The 15,948-nt window shown below is 41.2% G+C and overlaps 3 protein-coding genes across 3 annotated transcripts; all 3 read left to right on the top strand.

The window, feature by feature from the left end:
• Positions 1–4,649: 4,649 nt before the first annotated feature.
• On the top strand, positions 4,650–5,042 carry LOC124390916 (histone H2B-like). Its single transcript, XM_046857026.1, has one exon. The coding sequence runs from the start codon at positions 4,665–4,667 to the stop codon at positions 5,040–5,042; it is 378 nt and encodes a 125-aa protein (XP_046712982.1). The 5' UTR covers positions 4,650–4,664.
• A 6,771-nt stretch (positions 5,043–11,813) lies between these two features.
• On the top strand, positions 11,814–13,143 carry LOC124390909 (histone H1-like). Its single transcript, XM_046857020.1, has one exon. The coding sequence runs from the start codon at positions 12,254–12,256 to the stop codon at positions 12,878–12,880; it is 627 nt and encodes a 208-aa protein (XP_046712976.1). The 5' UTR covers positions 11,814–12,253; the 3' UTR covers positions 12,881–13,143.
• A 188-nt stretch (positions 13,144–13,331) lies between these two features.
• LOC124390914 (histone H2A) lies at positions 13,332–13,802 on the top strand. Its single transcript, XM_046857023.1, has one exon. The coding sequence runs from the start codon at positions 13,364–13,366 to the stop codon at positions 13,748–13,750; it is 387 nt and encodes a 128-aa protein (XP_046712979.1). The 5' UTR covers positions 13,332–13,363; the 3' UTR covers positions 13,751–13,802.
• Positions 13,803–15,948: the final 2,146 nt, after the last annotated feature.

Below are 15,948 nucleotides of genomic sequence, written 5' to 3'. Positions count from 1 at the left end.
AAATAAAATAGTAGTGCAGATTTATGTAAGGCACAATATGTGTAGAGAATGCAGAGTATACAAAATACAATATGTAATATGTTCATATGCAGTGATCTAATGGTGTAGTGTAGAGTTCAGTGGGGTGATGGTGGATGGAAATAAAGCTGTTCCTGATCCTGCGTATGTTTCTGCATCTTGATCTTGATAAAAGAAGGAGGTTAATTTAAACAGTTTGAGACTGGGATATGAAGGGTCCTTGATGATGTTGTGAGCTCTGCACAGACAACTGCTGTGCAGAGTTCACTTTAGGAAGAACTACTACTACTACTACTACTACTACTACTACTACTATAATAATAATAATAATAACCATGATCCTAATAATTATTTTTAGTAAGTTGAGGAATAAGTTAAGAATAGGGTTTGATGAATACCATAAATAATAATAATGATTGCTTAAGGCAGCATGGTGTGTATTTCTGCATCGATCTTGCCTGCTATTGTGTGACCAAAACTTGAAAGTGCACATTCCTCTCTAACTTTTGTTGATTACTAAAGTCAAGTCAAGTCAAGTCAAGGGAATTGTTCACTTTATCAATGATGCCTGTCTACAATACATGGTACGTTATTAGGAAATATAAACAGAGATATATAGCATACACTGCAGTTCCTATTCAGGTGAGCGCTCAGTGAGCATACACACTCTTAGTGAAAGTGGAGCAGTTACCAATAAAAATGTGTCATGATGCAATAAGTTCTAGAATAATAGTTTGATTGACAGTTTGTACAAGTCAGCATGACACTGTCCAAATACATAGAGACTGTACTGTATATTTTGCAGCATAGGTAAAAGATGCTCACACTCACAGACAAGAAGTGTGGTCTTGTCCAAATATTTCTGGACACTAGGGCAGTTTGAGCACTGGGTTTGTTCAGCTTGTCAACTCATGCTGTGGTGAAATGATGTTCACGAATAATTTGTGAGTTCCTGTCTCTTTTCTGCACTCATATTTGCATCTGTATATATTTTTTCTCAATAAAGGAACGTTTCTCACTTTTTTAAGGTGCGATCAAAATATTTGTGGTGTAAAAGTAAATGTGTATCTGAACCATCATCTGCCTCTGAAACTTCGTCCGATTGAATTGGAAAAATAATATACATATATTTACTCGGTGTTCTACAGTCCATGTAGGTACACACAATGCTCACTCATTCTGATGCTTGACCTATGTGCGAGATTTATGGATAACTGACTACTTCTACTACTACTACTACTACTACTACTATTAATAATACGACTACTACTATTGCTACTACTGCTATTGCAAATGGTACTACATTAATAGAAATGAGAATAATACTTGTTAATATTAATAATAATCATGGGCCATTCCTACAATAGTCATGCTATATTTCTTGTGTGTTGAAAAGTATATTACAAGATTAACACTACTGCTACTACTACTACTGGTAGTTGTGGCAGCAGGGCAGTGGTGGTCCAGTGGTTAAAGCTCATAAGGTCAGGGGTCAGGGGTTCAAGCCCCAGCACTGCCAAGCTGCCACTGTTAAGCCTTTGAGCAAGGCACTTAGCCCTATCAGCTTCAGGGGTGCCGTACCATGGCTGACCCTGTGCTCTGACCCCAGCTTCCAGATGAGTTGGGATATGCGAAAACCTTTTAATTGCACATATATACATATTCTGTTATTTTGAGTGTGTAAGTAACTGAAAGCATAGTGTGTGCAATATTTTGCATTCCTCATGATGATATAAGCCTACAAGGCAACAAGAACTGCAATTTGATTAATACTTCTACTGGAATAAGAAATGCAACTGAGTCAAAACAGTTCTGATTATAATCCTCAATTGAAATATTTGTGTGTTAAACTGCATTGAGTGTACCATGTTGTGAGCAAAAACGAAATTAAATCCATTCCACTACATGACTATTACTATTTATATAATTACTATGTTTGTGTGGAGAAAAAGCCTGAGAAAGTACAAGACTCTAGCATGTTAACGGCTGTGGCGTTTCGCTTTGAAGACATTATTTTGCGTGATCGTTGGTTTTAGGGCCGCCCCCTCGCCTGTTCTCAAGTAGGTCCTGTGGAGAGAGAATAAATAGTCGGGCATTGCTCGGGCTTTTTCTTTATTGAGCAGCTTGACTTTGTGAGAGCAGCACTATGTCTGGAAGAGGAAAGGGTGGAATGTCCCGGATAAAAAATTCTTTATAGTGGGTTTAGACCAAAAAAAAGCATTTGACTTAATATCAAGAGAATACCTATGGAAAACAATGGAACACTATGGGTTTCCAGGAAGATATATTAACATGATTAAAACTCTGTATAAGAAATCTAGTGTCCGAATAAATGTAAATGGGCAGTTAACAGAGGATTTTGAGATAAATAGAGGTGTAAAACAGGGATGTCCCTTAAGCGCAGCTCTGTATGTAATAGCGATTAGCCCACTTTTAAACAAGATTAAAAGCGAATCAAAAATAGAGGGAGTGAAAAAGAAAAGCGGGAAAATCAATAAAATTACAGCTTACGCTGACGATATAACAGTTTTTGTAAAGAACCAAAATGAGTTGGATAGAATAAATAAAATATTCAGAGAATATGAAGAGATCTCCGGTGCCAAACTAAATCAAAATAAGACAGAGGCAGTTTGGATGGATACTGGCCCTGCTCCACCAATAAATATAAAAGTAAAACAAGAGATTAAATTGCTAGGAATTGTGATTAAAAACAGTAAGTGTGTTGACACCAATTGGGAAAGAAAAGAAGAGGAAATTAAAGCTGAAACCGAAATTTGGAAAATATCTAATTATAAAACTAGAATTCAAGTTATTAAAACATATATTTTACCTAAACTCTTATTTTTAGCTACAATCTTTCCACCCAGCAAAAAATGCATTACAGTACTGAATAAGATCTGTGTAAGATTTATCTGGGGAAATAACAGAGAAGTGACGACAAGAACACTTTTGTTTAAACCAAAGGAACTAGGAGGTCTTAATGCAATTGAGCTCGGCAGTAAATTATTAATAGCTTTTTGTAAAAATGTAACACAGGCAATAAACAGGGACGCAGATTGGATAGGGGAAAAGAAATCTTGGCTAAAAAAGAGGGGAAAAGGAAGACAAAATATACCATTCTATAAACTAACATATGGGGATCAAATATATAAATATCTACATTTAAATATAGACTGGATAAACTCATCCAGCAAAAACATCTATAAAAAAATTACTGAACATGAACACGGCGGGTTATACAAACACAAATATCTTAACACGGCAGAAAGCGAACGGTGCATTTATAACGTTAATACAAAAAATATCTCAGAAAATGTGCGTGATGTGGCATGGTTAATAAGTGTGGGCAGGCTAGCGGTACGCTGCGTTGTGAAATGGAGCTGTTTTGTAAAAACTAAAGAATGCCCTATAAACAATTGTACTGAGGATGAAACCGTCGATCACCTCCTTATACATTGTCCACGATCAGAGGAGATATGGCAAAAAGTCGTGAAAACTGGATTGAATATCCATATAAATGAGAAAACTATTAGGTACGGCATTTTTGAAAAAGATCTCGACAAAAAAACAAAGGAATTCTTTTGGATGGTGATTTGTATTGTAAATTATAAAATATGGAAAACACGATGCATGATTATTATTAATCAGTGCCATATTCCCGCTGAGAGTGTTTTTAAACAGATTTTGTGTGAATTAAAGAGACAAAGGACAATAGATAGAAGAACCAGAATGAAACATCCTTGGTACTTGTTAAACATGTGAAATGAGGAACTCGGCAAAGGAGGCGCTAAGCGTCACCGTAAGGTTCTTCGCGATAATATCCAGGGTATCACAAAGCCAGCTATCCGCCGTCTGGCTCGCCGTGGGGGTGTTAAGCGTATATCCGGTCTGATCTACGAGGAGACTCGTGGTGTACTGAAGGTGTTCTTGGAGAACGTCATCCGTGATGCAGTCACATACACCGAGCATGCGAAGAGAAAGACCGTCACAGCTATGGATGTGGTGTATGCCCTGAAACGCCAGGGACGCACTCTTTACGGTTTTGGCGGCTAAACGCGTACCTACCAAATAACGTAACCACAACGGCTCTTTTAAGAGCCACCCAATTATTACAAAACGAGCTATTGTTTCTTTTACTTTGTCTGTGTGTGTGTGTGTGTGTGTGTGTGTGTGGCGAAGAAGGGAGGAAAAACTATTTTTAAGTCTCTGACTAATAGAATTTGGAATAATTATAGATATATTCTAATAAGGTAAAACCTTGCACAAGAACTACAGTTTTGTCTCAAAGTCTATATACATTGTGTGTGTGTGTGTGTGTGTGTGTGTGTGTGTGTGTGTATATATATATATATATATATATATATATATATATATATATATATATATATATATATAGAGAGAGAGAGAGAGAGAGAGAGAGAGAGAGAGAGAGAGTGTGTGTGCACAAAACGGCGGGCAGGGGAACAAAGCGCAGCTCAGGGGCCGGGGAGAGGATGGGACGAGGGCGGAGCCTCGTATGATGAGGTTTGGATTTGTGACCAATAATACGACCGTTTTTGTACGTAATTACAATGCAGGTCTGTAAATAGAGAGGCCGCGAGACAGCGATTATTCATTCTCTTACAGTTTCTTCGAGAAACAGCATTATGCCTACTGATCCAGCTAAGACCGCACCCAAAAAGGGCTCCAAAAAGGCTGTCACGAAGACGGCCGGCAAAGGAGGCAAGAAGCGCAGAAAGTCAAGGAAGGAAAGCTACGCCATCTACGTGTACAAGGTTCTGAAGCAGGTGCACCCTGATACCGGCATCTCCTTTAAGGCTATGGGCATCATGAATTCCTTCATAAACGATATTTTCGAGCGCATCGCCGGTGAGTCTTCTCGTCTTGCTCACTACAACAAGCGGTCCACCATCACTTCCAGGGAAATCCAGACCGCCGTGCGCCTGTTGCTTCCTGGTGAACTTGCAAAGCATGCTGTGTCCGAGGGCACAAAAGCCGTTACCAAGTACACCAGCTCAAAGTAAAGCGTGTTACTGCCGTCTTTAAAATAAAAACCAACGGCTCTTTTAAGAGCCACCCATTTTTTCAAATAAGAGCGGTCTTTGTGGGGCCGGTGGGAGCAATTCTCGCCGCCCTCTGACTATGACCTTTTGTATAACGAAGCATCAACAAATAAAAACAAACCTTAACATTAGAACTACAGTAGTACAACATAATTTGAATTAGAGCCATAGTAGCAAGCATCATTTGACTTGGAGCCATAGTTGGCCAACATAAATCGGATTATAGTCATAGCAGCACTACATAATCAGCATTAGAGCTATAGTAGCAGCACAGTGTTTCCCATTAGCACCCTAGCAGCACAACAGACTTTGATTTAGAGTCATGGTAGCCCAACATTGTTCTGCTACTATAGCTCTAACGCTACCTATGTTGTGCTACTATGGCTTTAATTTAAATTACGTTGTGCTGCTAGGGCCCTGATGTGAAACACTGTTCTGCTACTATAGCTCTAATGCTAACAGTGTTTCACATCAAGGTCATAGTAGCACAACGTGATTTGAATTAGTCATAGCAGCACTGCATATATAACATTAGAGCTATAGTAGCAGAACAGTGTTTCACATCAAGGCCATAGTAGCACAACATAATTTATTTAGAGCCATTGTAGTACTGCATCATTTGAATTGAAACCATAGCAGCACAATAGTGTTTAATATCAGGGCCCTAGCAGCACAACATAAATTGAATTAGAGCCATAGTAGCACAACATAGTTAGCATTAGAGTCATAGTTGGCCAAGATCATTTCAATTAGAGTCATAGCAGCACAACATAGTTTGCATTAGAGCTGTCGTAGCAGAGCATCATTTGACTTAGAGCCATAGTAGCACAACATTGTTCTGCTACTATGGCTTTAATTTAAATTACGTTGTGCTGCTAGGGCACTGACGTGAAACAGTAAGTATTAGAGCTATAGCAGCAGTACAGTGTTTCACATCAGGGCCCTAGCACAACATAATTTAATTAGAGCCATAGTAGCAGAGCATCATTTGACTTGGAGCCATAGTTGGCCAACATAAATCGGATTATAGTCATAGCAGCACTACATAATTAGCATTAGAGCTATAGTAGCAGCACAGTGTTTCACATCAGGGCCCTAGCACAACATAATTTTAATTAAAGTCATAGTAGCACAACATTGTTCTGCTACTATAGCTCTAATGCTACCTATGTTGTGCTACTATGGCTCTAATTTGAAGTATGTTGTGCTGGTAGGCCCTGACATCGAACACAGTTAGCATTAGAGCTACAGTAGCAGCACAGTGTTTCACAGCAGGGCCCTAGCACAACATAATTTGAATTTGGGCCACAGTAGCAGAGCTTCATTTGACTTAGAGCCATAGTTGGGCAACATAAATCGGATTATGGTCATAGCAGCACTACATAATTAGCATTAGAGCTACAGTAGCACAGTGTTTCACAGCAGGGCCCTAGCAGCACACATAATTTGAATTTGGGCCACAGTAGCAGAGCTTCATTTGACTTAGAGCCATAGTTGGGCAACATAAATCGGATTATGGTCATAGCAGCACTACATAATTAGCATTAGCTACAGTAGCACAACAGTGTTTTACATCAGGGCCAGGACAGCACAGCATAATTTGAATTTGGGCCACAGTAGCGGAACAGTGTTTCCCACTAGGCCATAGCAGCACAACAAAATATACATTGTAGAGATAGTAGCCCAGCATAATTAGCATTAGATCTATTGTAGCAGAACAGTGTTTCACATCAGGGCCCTAGCAGCACATAATTTGAATTAGAGCCATAGTAGCACATCATTTGACTTAGAGCCATAGTTTGTCAACAGAAATCGGATTATGGTCATAGCACTACATAATCAGCATTAGAGCTATAGTAGCAGCACAGTGTTTCCCATTAGCACCCTAGCAGCACAACAGACTTTGATTTAGAGTCATGGTAGCCCAACATTGTTCTGCTACTATAGCTCTAACGCTACCTATGTTGTGCTACTATGGCTTTAATTTAAATTACGTTGTGCTGCTAGGGCCCTGATGTGAAACACTGTTCTGCTACTATAGCTCTAATGCTAACAGTGTTTCACATCAAGGTCATAGTAGCACAACGTGATTTGAATTAGTCATAGCAGCACTGCATATATAACATTAGAGCTATAGTAGCAGAACAGTGTTTCACATCAAGGCCATAGTAGCACAACATAATTTATTTAGAGCCATTGTAGTACTGCATCATTTGAATTGAAACCATAGCAGCACAATAGTGTTTAATATCAGGGCCCTAGCAGCACAACATAAATTGAATTAGAGCCATAGTAGCACAACATAGTTAGCATTAGAGTCATAGTTGGCCAAGATCATTTCAATTAGAGTCATAGCAGCACAACATAGTTTGCATTAGAGCTGTCGTAGCAGAGCATCATTTGACTTGGAGCCATAGTTGTGCTACCATGGCTCTAATTCAATTTACGTTGTGCTGCTAGGGCACTGACGTGAAACAGTAAGTATTAGAGCTATAGCAGCAGTACAGTGTTTCACATCAGGGCCCTAGCAGCACAACATAAATTTAATTAGAGCCATAGTAGCAGAGCATCATTTGACTTGGAGCCATAGTTGGCCAACATAAATCGGATTATAGTCATAGCAGCACTACATAATTAGCATTAGAGCTATAGTAGCAGCACAGAGTTTCACATCAGGGCCCTAGCAGCACAACATAATTTTAATTAAAGTCATAGTAGCACAACATTGTTCTGCTACTATAGCTCTAATGCTACCTATGTTGTGCTACTATGGCTCTAATTTGAAGTATGTTGTGCTGGTAGGGCCCTGACATCGAACACAGTTAGCATTAGAGCTACAGTAGCAGCACAGTGTTTCACAGCAGGGCCCTAGCAGCACAGCATAATTTGAATTTGGGCCACAGTAGCAGAGCTTCATTTGACTTAGAGCCATAGTTGGGCAACATAAATCGGATTATGGTCATAGCAGCACTACATAATTAGCATTTAGCTACAGTAGCACAACAGTGTTTTACATCAGGGCCAGGACAGCACAGCATAATTTGAATTTGGGCCACAGTAGCGGAACAGTGTTTCCCACTAGGGCCATAGCAGCACAACAAAATATACATTGTAGAGATAGTAGCCCAGCATAATTAGCATTAGATCTATTGTAGCAGAACAGTGCTTCACATCAGGGCCCAAGCAGCACAACATAATTTGAATTAGAGCCATAGTAGCAGAGCATCATTTGACTTAGAGCCATAGTTTGTCAACAGAAATCGGATTATGGTCATAGCAGCACTACATAATTAGCATTAGAGCTACATTAGCACAACAGTGTTTTACATCAGGGCCAGGACAGCACAGCATAATTAGAATTTGGGCCACAGTAGCCGAACAGTGTTTCCCACTAGGGCCATAGCAGCACAACAAAATTTAAATTGAAAAGATATGAGCCCGGCATAATTATGCATTAGATCTATTGTAGCAGAATAGTGTTTTACATCAGGGCCCTAGCAGCACAACATCATTTTAATTATAGCCATAGTAGCACAAAGTAATTTGAATTAGAGTCATGGGAGCACTGCATATATAGCATTAGAGCTATAATAGCAGAACAGTGTTTCACATCAAGGCCATAGTAGCACAACATAATTTAATTTAGAGCCATAGTAGTACTGCATCATTTGAATTGAAACCAAAGCAGCACAACAGTGTTTCACATCAGGGCCCTAGCAGCACAACATAATTCGAATTAGAGCCATAGTAGCACAACACAGTAAGCACTAGGGCTATCATGGCATTAGTGCTACCATGGCTCTAATTCGATTTACGTTGTGCTGCTAGGGCACTGACGTGAAACACAGTTAGCATTATTGCTATAGTAGCAGTACAGTGTTTCAGTGAAGTGCTTTGGTCAGGGCCATTCGAAGTTTAAACCAGGAAACACCTAGGATCTAAAAACTGGCCCACTCTCTGCATCATCAGACCTTTTTCCCTGCACACATCTCACTTTTCGTGCTACGACAGTTTAGACGCTGGACTCGCACAGCACAGTGCACTTTACATTTTTATATTTTTATACCACACCATTCCGCACACGGACACTTTACACCACACCATACTGCACACGGACACTTTATGAACAATCAAAAACCATGCTTAAATTGTTTACTGTTTAACTGTCACATCTTTATATCCTTATATATTCTTATTTTTATATAGTTTTTATACTTTATTTATCTGCCTTTTTTTTTTTTGTTTTTATTTTTATTCTCTTTTTTCACCCCATTTTATTCCCTAATGCCGGACCGTCGTAAAATGCATTTCACTGCATGTCGTACCCTGTATGTATGTGACAAATAAAATTTGATTTAATTTGAACTTGTTTTCCTAAAAGCTCTTCAATGACATTTCTATGTACTTCTTTGAAAGATGTGTCTGCTGGAATAACTAGAAGTATGGAGTGGGGAGAGTTCTGAAATGCCCAATCCAAAATTTCTGACTTGATCCATTCTGGGGTTAATTGAGATGGAAAGTATTTCCACCAACTGGGTGTATCAATCACAGTTATTGCCCTTTCAGAAACATCCCCATGTCCTACTTGACATTTAGCAGTTTTCTTACTAGTAGCAGCAAACTCATCTTTATTCAGAATGGTGTTCCCAGATACACTCTTTCCAGACATCACCCAACCCACCAGCATAATTATGAGCTCTATAGAAAGACAAACAGAGAAAGATTTAGATTTAAATGATATCTAAGAATATGCTCTCAAGTTATGGAAACATACATTCTTTGTTGTAATTTCTTTGCTGTTCTTCTGCTCTGCTCATCATATGCTTCCTCCACTCCTCAGACTGCTGCAGTATTTTTTGATCAATTTGGAAATAAGCTGTGTTGTTTGTTTGAACTATATCTTCAATCTTGTCCAATAATGAGCACACTTGTGAGACATCATTTGGGACTGTATTATCAAACAAATTACATCTATGTCCAAATTTTTCTATCATGCACTGTAGAGCTTCTCCTCCAGATTTTATGTATTCCTCTAGTTCTTTAGTTATGGCAACTTTGGAGTGACCTTTAATGAATAACTCTAGGACATGTTTCCAGATTTTCTTGCCAAGGAAGTTTAGATGTTCCTTTATCGATTTTCTGTGTCTTTCATTAAATGTATGGCCATACTCTATAAGAAGAAGGATCACATGGGGTCCAGGTTTGCACAAAGAAAATCCACACACAAGTTCCTTTTTAAGAAATCTAGGAGTGTCACTAAGTGAAAAATCCTTCCACTAGCCAGGAGTGTCAACTAGTATAATTTCCCTTCCATTCACATTACCTTGAAATGGCTTACAATAAGCTGTCCTTCTGTTTGTCTGAGGCAGATCTTTTCCAAACACTGTTAATCACAGAGGTTTTCCCAGAGCTTTGCTCAATACAGCAAAACTGTATGAGTTCTATGAGTGAGAAAAAAAGACAGAAATATAGTTAATCATTCAGTCATTCATTCACTTTGCTTTGCATGAAAACATCAGCTATGTAAAATACTAATGATATATATGTCTAATGCTACAAATATTGCTCTTGAATTAATCAGAAAAAAAATTATATCATGTAAATAAAAAGTATTTAACACAGAAGTTCTTTTTCTATTTTCTATTATTCTATTTCAGTAATTCTCAAGTATTTTCCACTCCTGATTATAATTGTTAAATTTCTTATATATTTCTACAAGTTTTTCTTTAGTATAATTAAGGCACTAATTTACATTTACATTTGCAGCATTTAGCAGACACCCTTATCCAGAGTGACGTACAAAAGTGCTTTGAGTCTCTAGTAATGAATAAATCTACACTTGTACGCAAGATTACAAACTTAATATAAATATAACCCTTGAATTCTACAAACTTGGAAAGTGCTAATTTAAGTATTTCAGGAAGAGGTAGGTCTTCAGTCGTCGCTTGAAAATAGTCAGGGACTCTGCTGTACGGACATCTAGGGAAGGTTCATTCCACCACCTCGGTGCCAGAACAGAGAAAAGCCTTGAAGTGTACTTACCTCTCATTCTGAGAGATGGTGGTACCAGTCGAGCAGTGGCTGAAGGGGAGAGCAGAGAGTCATGAAGTGTTATTTGGAGATCTTGACATGGAGATGAATCACCTGGGATGACCAGAAATTCTGTTTTGCTTGGGGTTGAATTTTAGTTTTTGAGCACTCATCCATGAAGATATGTCTGTCAAGCATGCTGAGATCCGAGCGGTAGCTGTGGTATCTGATATGAGCGTCCATAATTTAGGCAAGTAGTATGAATTAGGGTTAGAGTGGCCCACCACTGTTCGAATTAGGGTTAAAGCAGCCTGAGTGAAATGGAATTAGGGTTAGGGTTACCACTGTTTGAATTAGGGTTAAAGCAGCCTGAATGACATGGAATTAGGGTTAGGGTTACCACTGTTTGAATTAGGGTTAAAGAAGCCTGACCTGATTGGAATTAGGGTTAAGTGGGCAACTAGGCACACCGGTCGGCCTGGGACTACTAGAGGACGGGACCGTGCACAAGGAGCGCCAGGCCGAGTGGCGAAGACCAGACGATGACAAATACCTAGGGAGTCTGGCTGCAGGAGGCACACGGGGAGCTCGCACTCGTTCGCCATACACTAACACATGTGCTTCACACAGCCCACAAGAGCCTGCGTTCCCAATACTACGCACAGCACTCACACACTGCTAATACGTCAGACACACTGACAAGCCTCGCCGTTCACGTGCCACACACGCTATTCCACCGACATGGCTGTTTCTCACCCCTTTTTACACTGCACTTTGCACCAAATGCGCTGAGCGCCGGCTCGAGCGCCAGGCGCGCGGTGCACTTCCGTGCAAAACGCGAGAGACCACTGCTCTCTATTCGGAAACGACGGGCCTCGGGGAACACGTGCAAGTCCGTACGCGCGAAATGTGTGCATGATTGCGCGGGATCTTGTCTTCGGCGTCTTATTTACGACGAGAAACGCTGCGAGAAAACACACTCGCAAGCGTGTCGCGGAAGCGCACTCATTCGGCGGCAGCCCGGTTGAGTCTATAACGTTCTCATGCTCGGTTTTAAGACCGGCCCACCAGCAGAGGGGAGGGAGGTTTCTGTGTGTTACACAGCGTATACAGAGTCTGACTCGCACTGAGATACTAGAGAGATGGCAGAAGTTGCTCCCGCGCCCGCCGCCGCGCCGGCTAAAGCGCCGAAAAAGAAAGCCGCGTCGAGAGCCAAGAAAGCCGGCCCCAGCGTCGGCGAGCTCATCGTCAAAGCGGTTTCCTCGTCCAAGGAGAGGAGCGGTGTGTCGCTCGCCGCCCTGAAGAAAGCCTTGGCCGCCGGCGGATACGATGTGGAGAAGAACAACTCCCGCGTGAAGCTCGCTGTCAAGAGTCTCGTGGTGAAAGGGACACTTTTACAGACCAAAGGGACCGGCGCGTCTGGCTCTTTCAAGCTGAACAAGAAGCAGACCGAAGCCACGAAGCCCGCAAAGAAGACCGCAACTAAGGCGAAGAAGCCCGTCGCTGTTAAGGCGAAGAAGCCCGCCGCGGCGAAGAAGCCCAAGAAGGTGGCGGCCAAGAAACCTGTTGCCGCCGCCAAGAAGTCCCCGAAGAAGGCAAAGAAGCCCGCAGCGGCTGCCAAAAAGGTCGCCAAGAGCCCGAAGAAAGCGAAAAAGCCGGCGACTCCTAAAAAGGCAGCCAAGAGCCCCAAGAAGGCAAAGACCGTGAAGCCCAAAGCGGCGAAGCCCAAGGCTGCAAAGGCGAAAAAGACAGCACCCAAGAAGAAGTAAACATTGTTTATTTCATGTCTTTAACTAAACGGCTCTTTTAAGAGCCACCTATATTTTCCCCCAACGAGCAACATTTTTGATTCTCTCATGATGAAACTGAAAGCGAATACAAGTTAGGGATTTATGATATTTAAATACACCAGCTATGTAGAGTTTCAAACCACCGACAGACACAGGTATAGGGATGCTTATGATTACATGATATGTATCGTTGTACACATTTTACATGAATGATCTTTTCTGATACCTGTTTCTTCCATGAGCGCGCGCTCACTCCTCAGTTACACACAGAGAGACTATTGAGGAGGGGAGGGTGGGTGGGGTCTATGAATGAATTTCACCATTTGTGCATTTGTGATTGGATGTTGGTCACATGTTCTAAGCCAATGAGAGAGTGGCTGTGTGGCCTATATCACTGAGACGTCGGCGCGAAGCATTCACTATTTTGGCATTGTTTCTTGAACAAATCTAATCTGCAGCAAAATGAGTGGAAGAGGCAAAACTGGTGGCAAAGCTCGGGCCAAGGCCAAGACTCGCTCATCCAGGGCAGGACTGCAGTTTCCTGTAGGCCGTGTGCACAGGCTTCTGCGTAAAGGCAACTACGCTGAGCGCGTCGGTGCCGGCGCTCCCGTTTACCTGGCGGCTGTGTTGGAGTATCTGACCGCTGAGATTCTGGAGTTGGCTGGCAACGCTGCCCGTGATAACAAGAAGACTCGTATCATTCCCCGGCATTTGCAACTCGCCGTGCGTAACGACGAGGAGCTGAACAAGCTGCTCGGCGGAGTGACCATCGCTCAGGGTGGTGTGCTGCCTAATATTCAGGCTGTACTTCTGCCTAAGAAGACTGAGAAGGCTGTCAAGACCAAGTAAAGTCGTCCAGTGCTGCGTTTGTCCGTACCCAAAGGCTCTTTTAAGAGCCACCCACTTTTACTCAAAAAGTGCAAGTTTGTTACTCTGTGTACATAACACAAATGTTACACCCAAAATAATCACATTTAATAAGGCCCATTGGATTAGTCTTAATAATCCTGACTCATTAGCGACTGAGAATCATAAATAGGGAAATATGCTGGTTAAACAAGGTCTGAAAAGTGAAACTAAATTGCGACGGGCGTTTGTGTGTAACTATAGAACAGAGGAAAACAATGCTGTGCAAGAGAGCCGAGGGAGGGAGGGGGAGAGAGGGAGGAGTGGAGTGTTCGAATTGTGGCGCTGACTAGGTCTAAGCCAATGGTCGTCGAGTGACGTGTAGCGATCGATCCAATGCAAGACGAGAGGTTTCGAAACGCCCAATGAACGCAAGGCGTCGTTCAGGCTTAAAAAGCCAGCGTTTGCTAGCGCTTTTTATTCTGTTTTTCGTCCGTGAAGTGCAGAGCTCAACGCTATGGCAAGAACTAAGCAGACTGCTCGTAAATCCACCGGTGGCAAGGCGCCCAGGAAGCAGCTCGCCACTAAGGCTGCTCGCAAGAGCGCTCCGGCTACCGGCGGCGTGAAGAAGCCTCACCGTTACAGGCCCGGCACCGTGGCTTTGAGAGAGATTCGTCGCTATCAGAAGTCTACTGAGCTGCTCATCCGCAAGCTGCCTTTCCAGCGCCTGGTGAGAGAAATTGCACAAGACTTCAAGACTGACTTGCGTTTCCAGAGCTCTGCCGTGATGGCTTTGCAGGAGGCGAGCGAGGCATACTTGGTCGGCCTGTTCGAGGACACCAATCTGTGCGCCATCCACGCCAAGAGAGTGACAATCATGCCCAAGGATATTCAGCTGGCCCGCCGTATTCGCGGAGAGCGCGCTTAAACAATGACTATCCAGTATACACAACGGCTCTTTTAAGAGCCACCTCATTGTCTCAGTAAAACGAGCAAGTCTATACCGTTGTTGTTTAAACAAATGGTTATATCGTGTCGAGTTTAGAAGAATAGAGCGCTTCAGGAAACACGTCTGATTTTGTGGCTGTGTCGCTGAGTATTTAGTGTTATTGTTTTTATTATAGATTATGTTGATTCTTGGCGACAGTAGTAATAAAATACTAAAGGAAGTTTGCTTGCTGTTCTGCACGGAGCGTGACTGCCATCTTGTGGCCAAAGTGTCACTTCCCATTCTCGTGTTCTCCTTTGTATTCTAATGGTGGAGGCAAAAAAACCAAATTAAATTAATCATAGTATTAATTCTCTCACAAATAACTTTAATATGCTGACTACAATTCTGAACATTTAAACATGGATTTTATGCATTAGGAACAATTTGACAAAGTGAATCCAAAGCACTAAATATGTTTTCTCATGTCCTGTCCCTGTGCATATACGTCCAAACCTGGCTACACACACACTATATATATATATATATATATATATATATATATATATATATATATATATATATATATATATATATATATAGTATAGTAGTGTAGAGTTCAGTGGGGTGATGGTTGATGGAAATAAAGCTGTCCCTGATCCCGATGGTTCTGGTGCGTATGTTTCTGTATCTCCATCTTGGTTAATTTTAACAGTTTGTGACTGGGATGTGAAGGGTCCTTGATGATGTTGTGAGCTCTGCACAGACAACTGCTGTGCAGATTTTACTTTATGAAGAACTTTAGTTTTGCATAAACATTGAATCTGGGACAACCAAAGTTTAATATTATAAACACACGAGAAATTAAATTTGAAATAAAACACATCAATGGTATTTGTTTCTTATTATGTCACTCTATCTATCAATAGCCTTTTAAATTCCTTTTTAATGTAAATCTTTTTTTCACAGGCCAAAAACAAAACAATCTAAAAAAATAATCATTTCCTCCAATTAAAAAAATAAATCTTTCAACTATTAACAGTCCATGCATTAAGACAACATTCATTCAAGCTCAGTTTTTACACTCTGATTTACTCTGATGCACACTGGTTCAAACCAGATATCTGGCATCTCTTCTTAGATGCAATGTCTGGGTTTAGGCTCTGAGCTGAGGAAATCCTCAGGATTGAGTGAAGGTGTTCATCAGTGAGACTCCTGAGTGGGGTTTTGTTCATCTTCATTAAAGAGAACAGTTTCTTACATAGATATGTAA

This window comes from Silurus meridionalis, chromosome 9 (assembly GCF_014805685.1).
Source record: "Silurus meridionalis isolate SWU-2019-XX chromosome 9, ASM1480568v1, whole genome shotgun sequence".
Classification (NCBI taxonomy): Eukaryota; Metazoa; Chordata; class Actinopteri; order Siluriformes; family Siluridae; genus Silurus; species Silurus meridionalis.
This window is presented reverse-complemented; position numbering and strand designations above follow the sequence as displayed.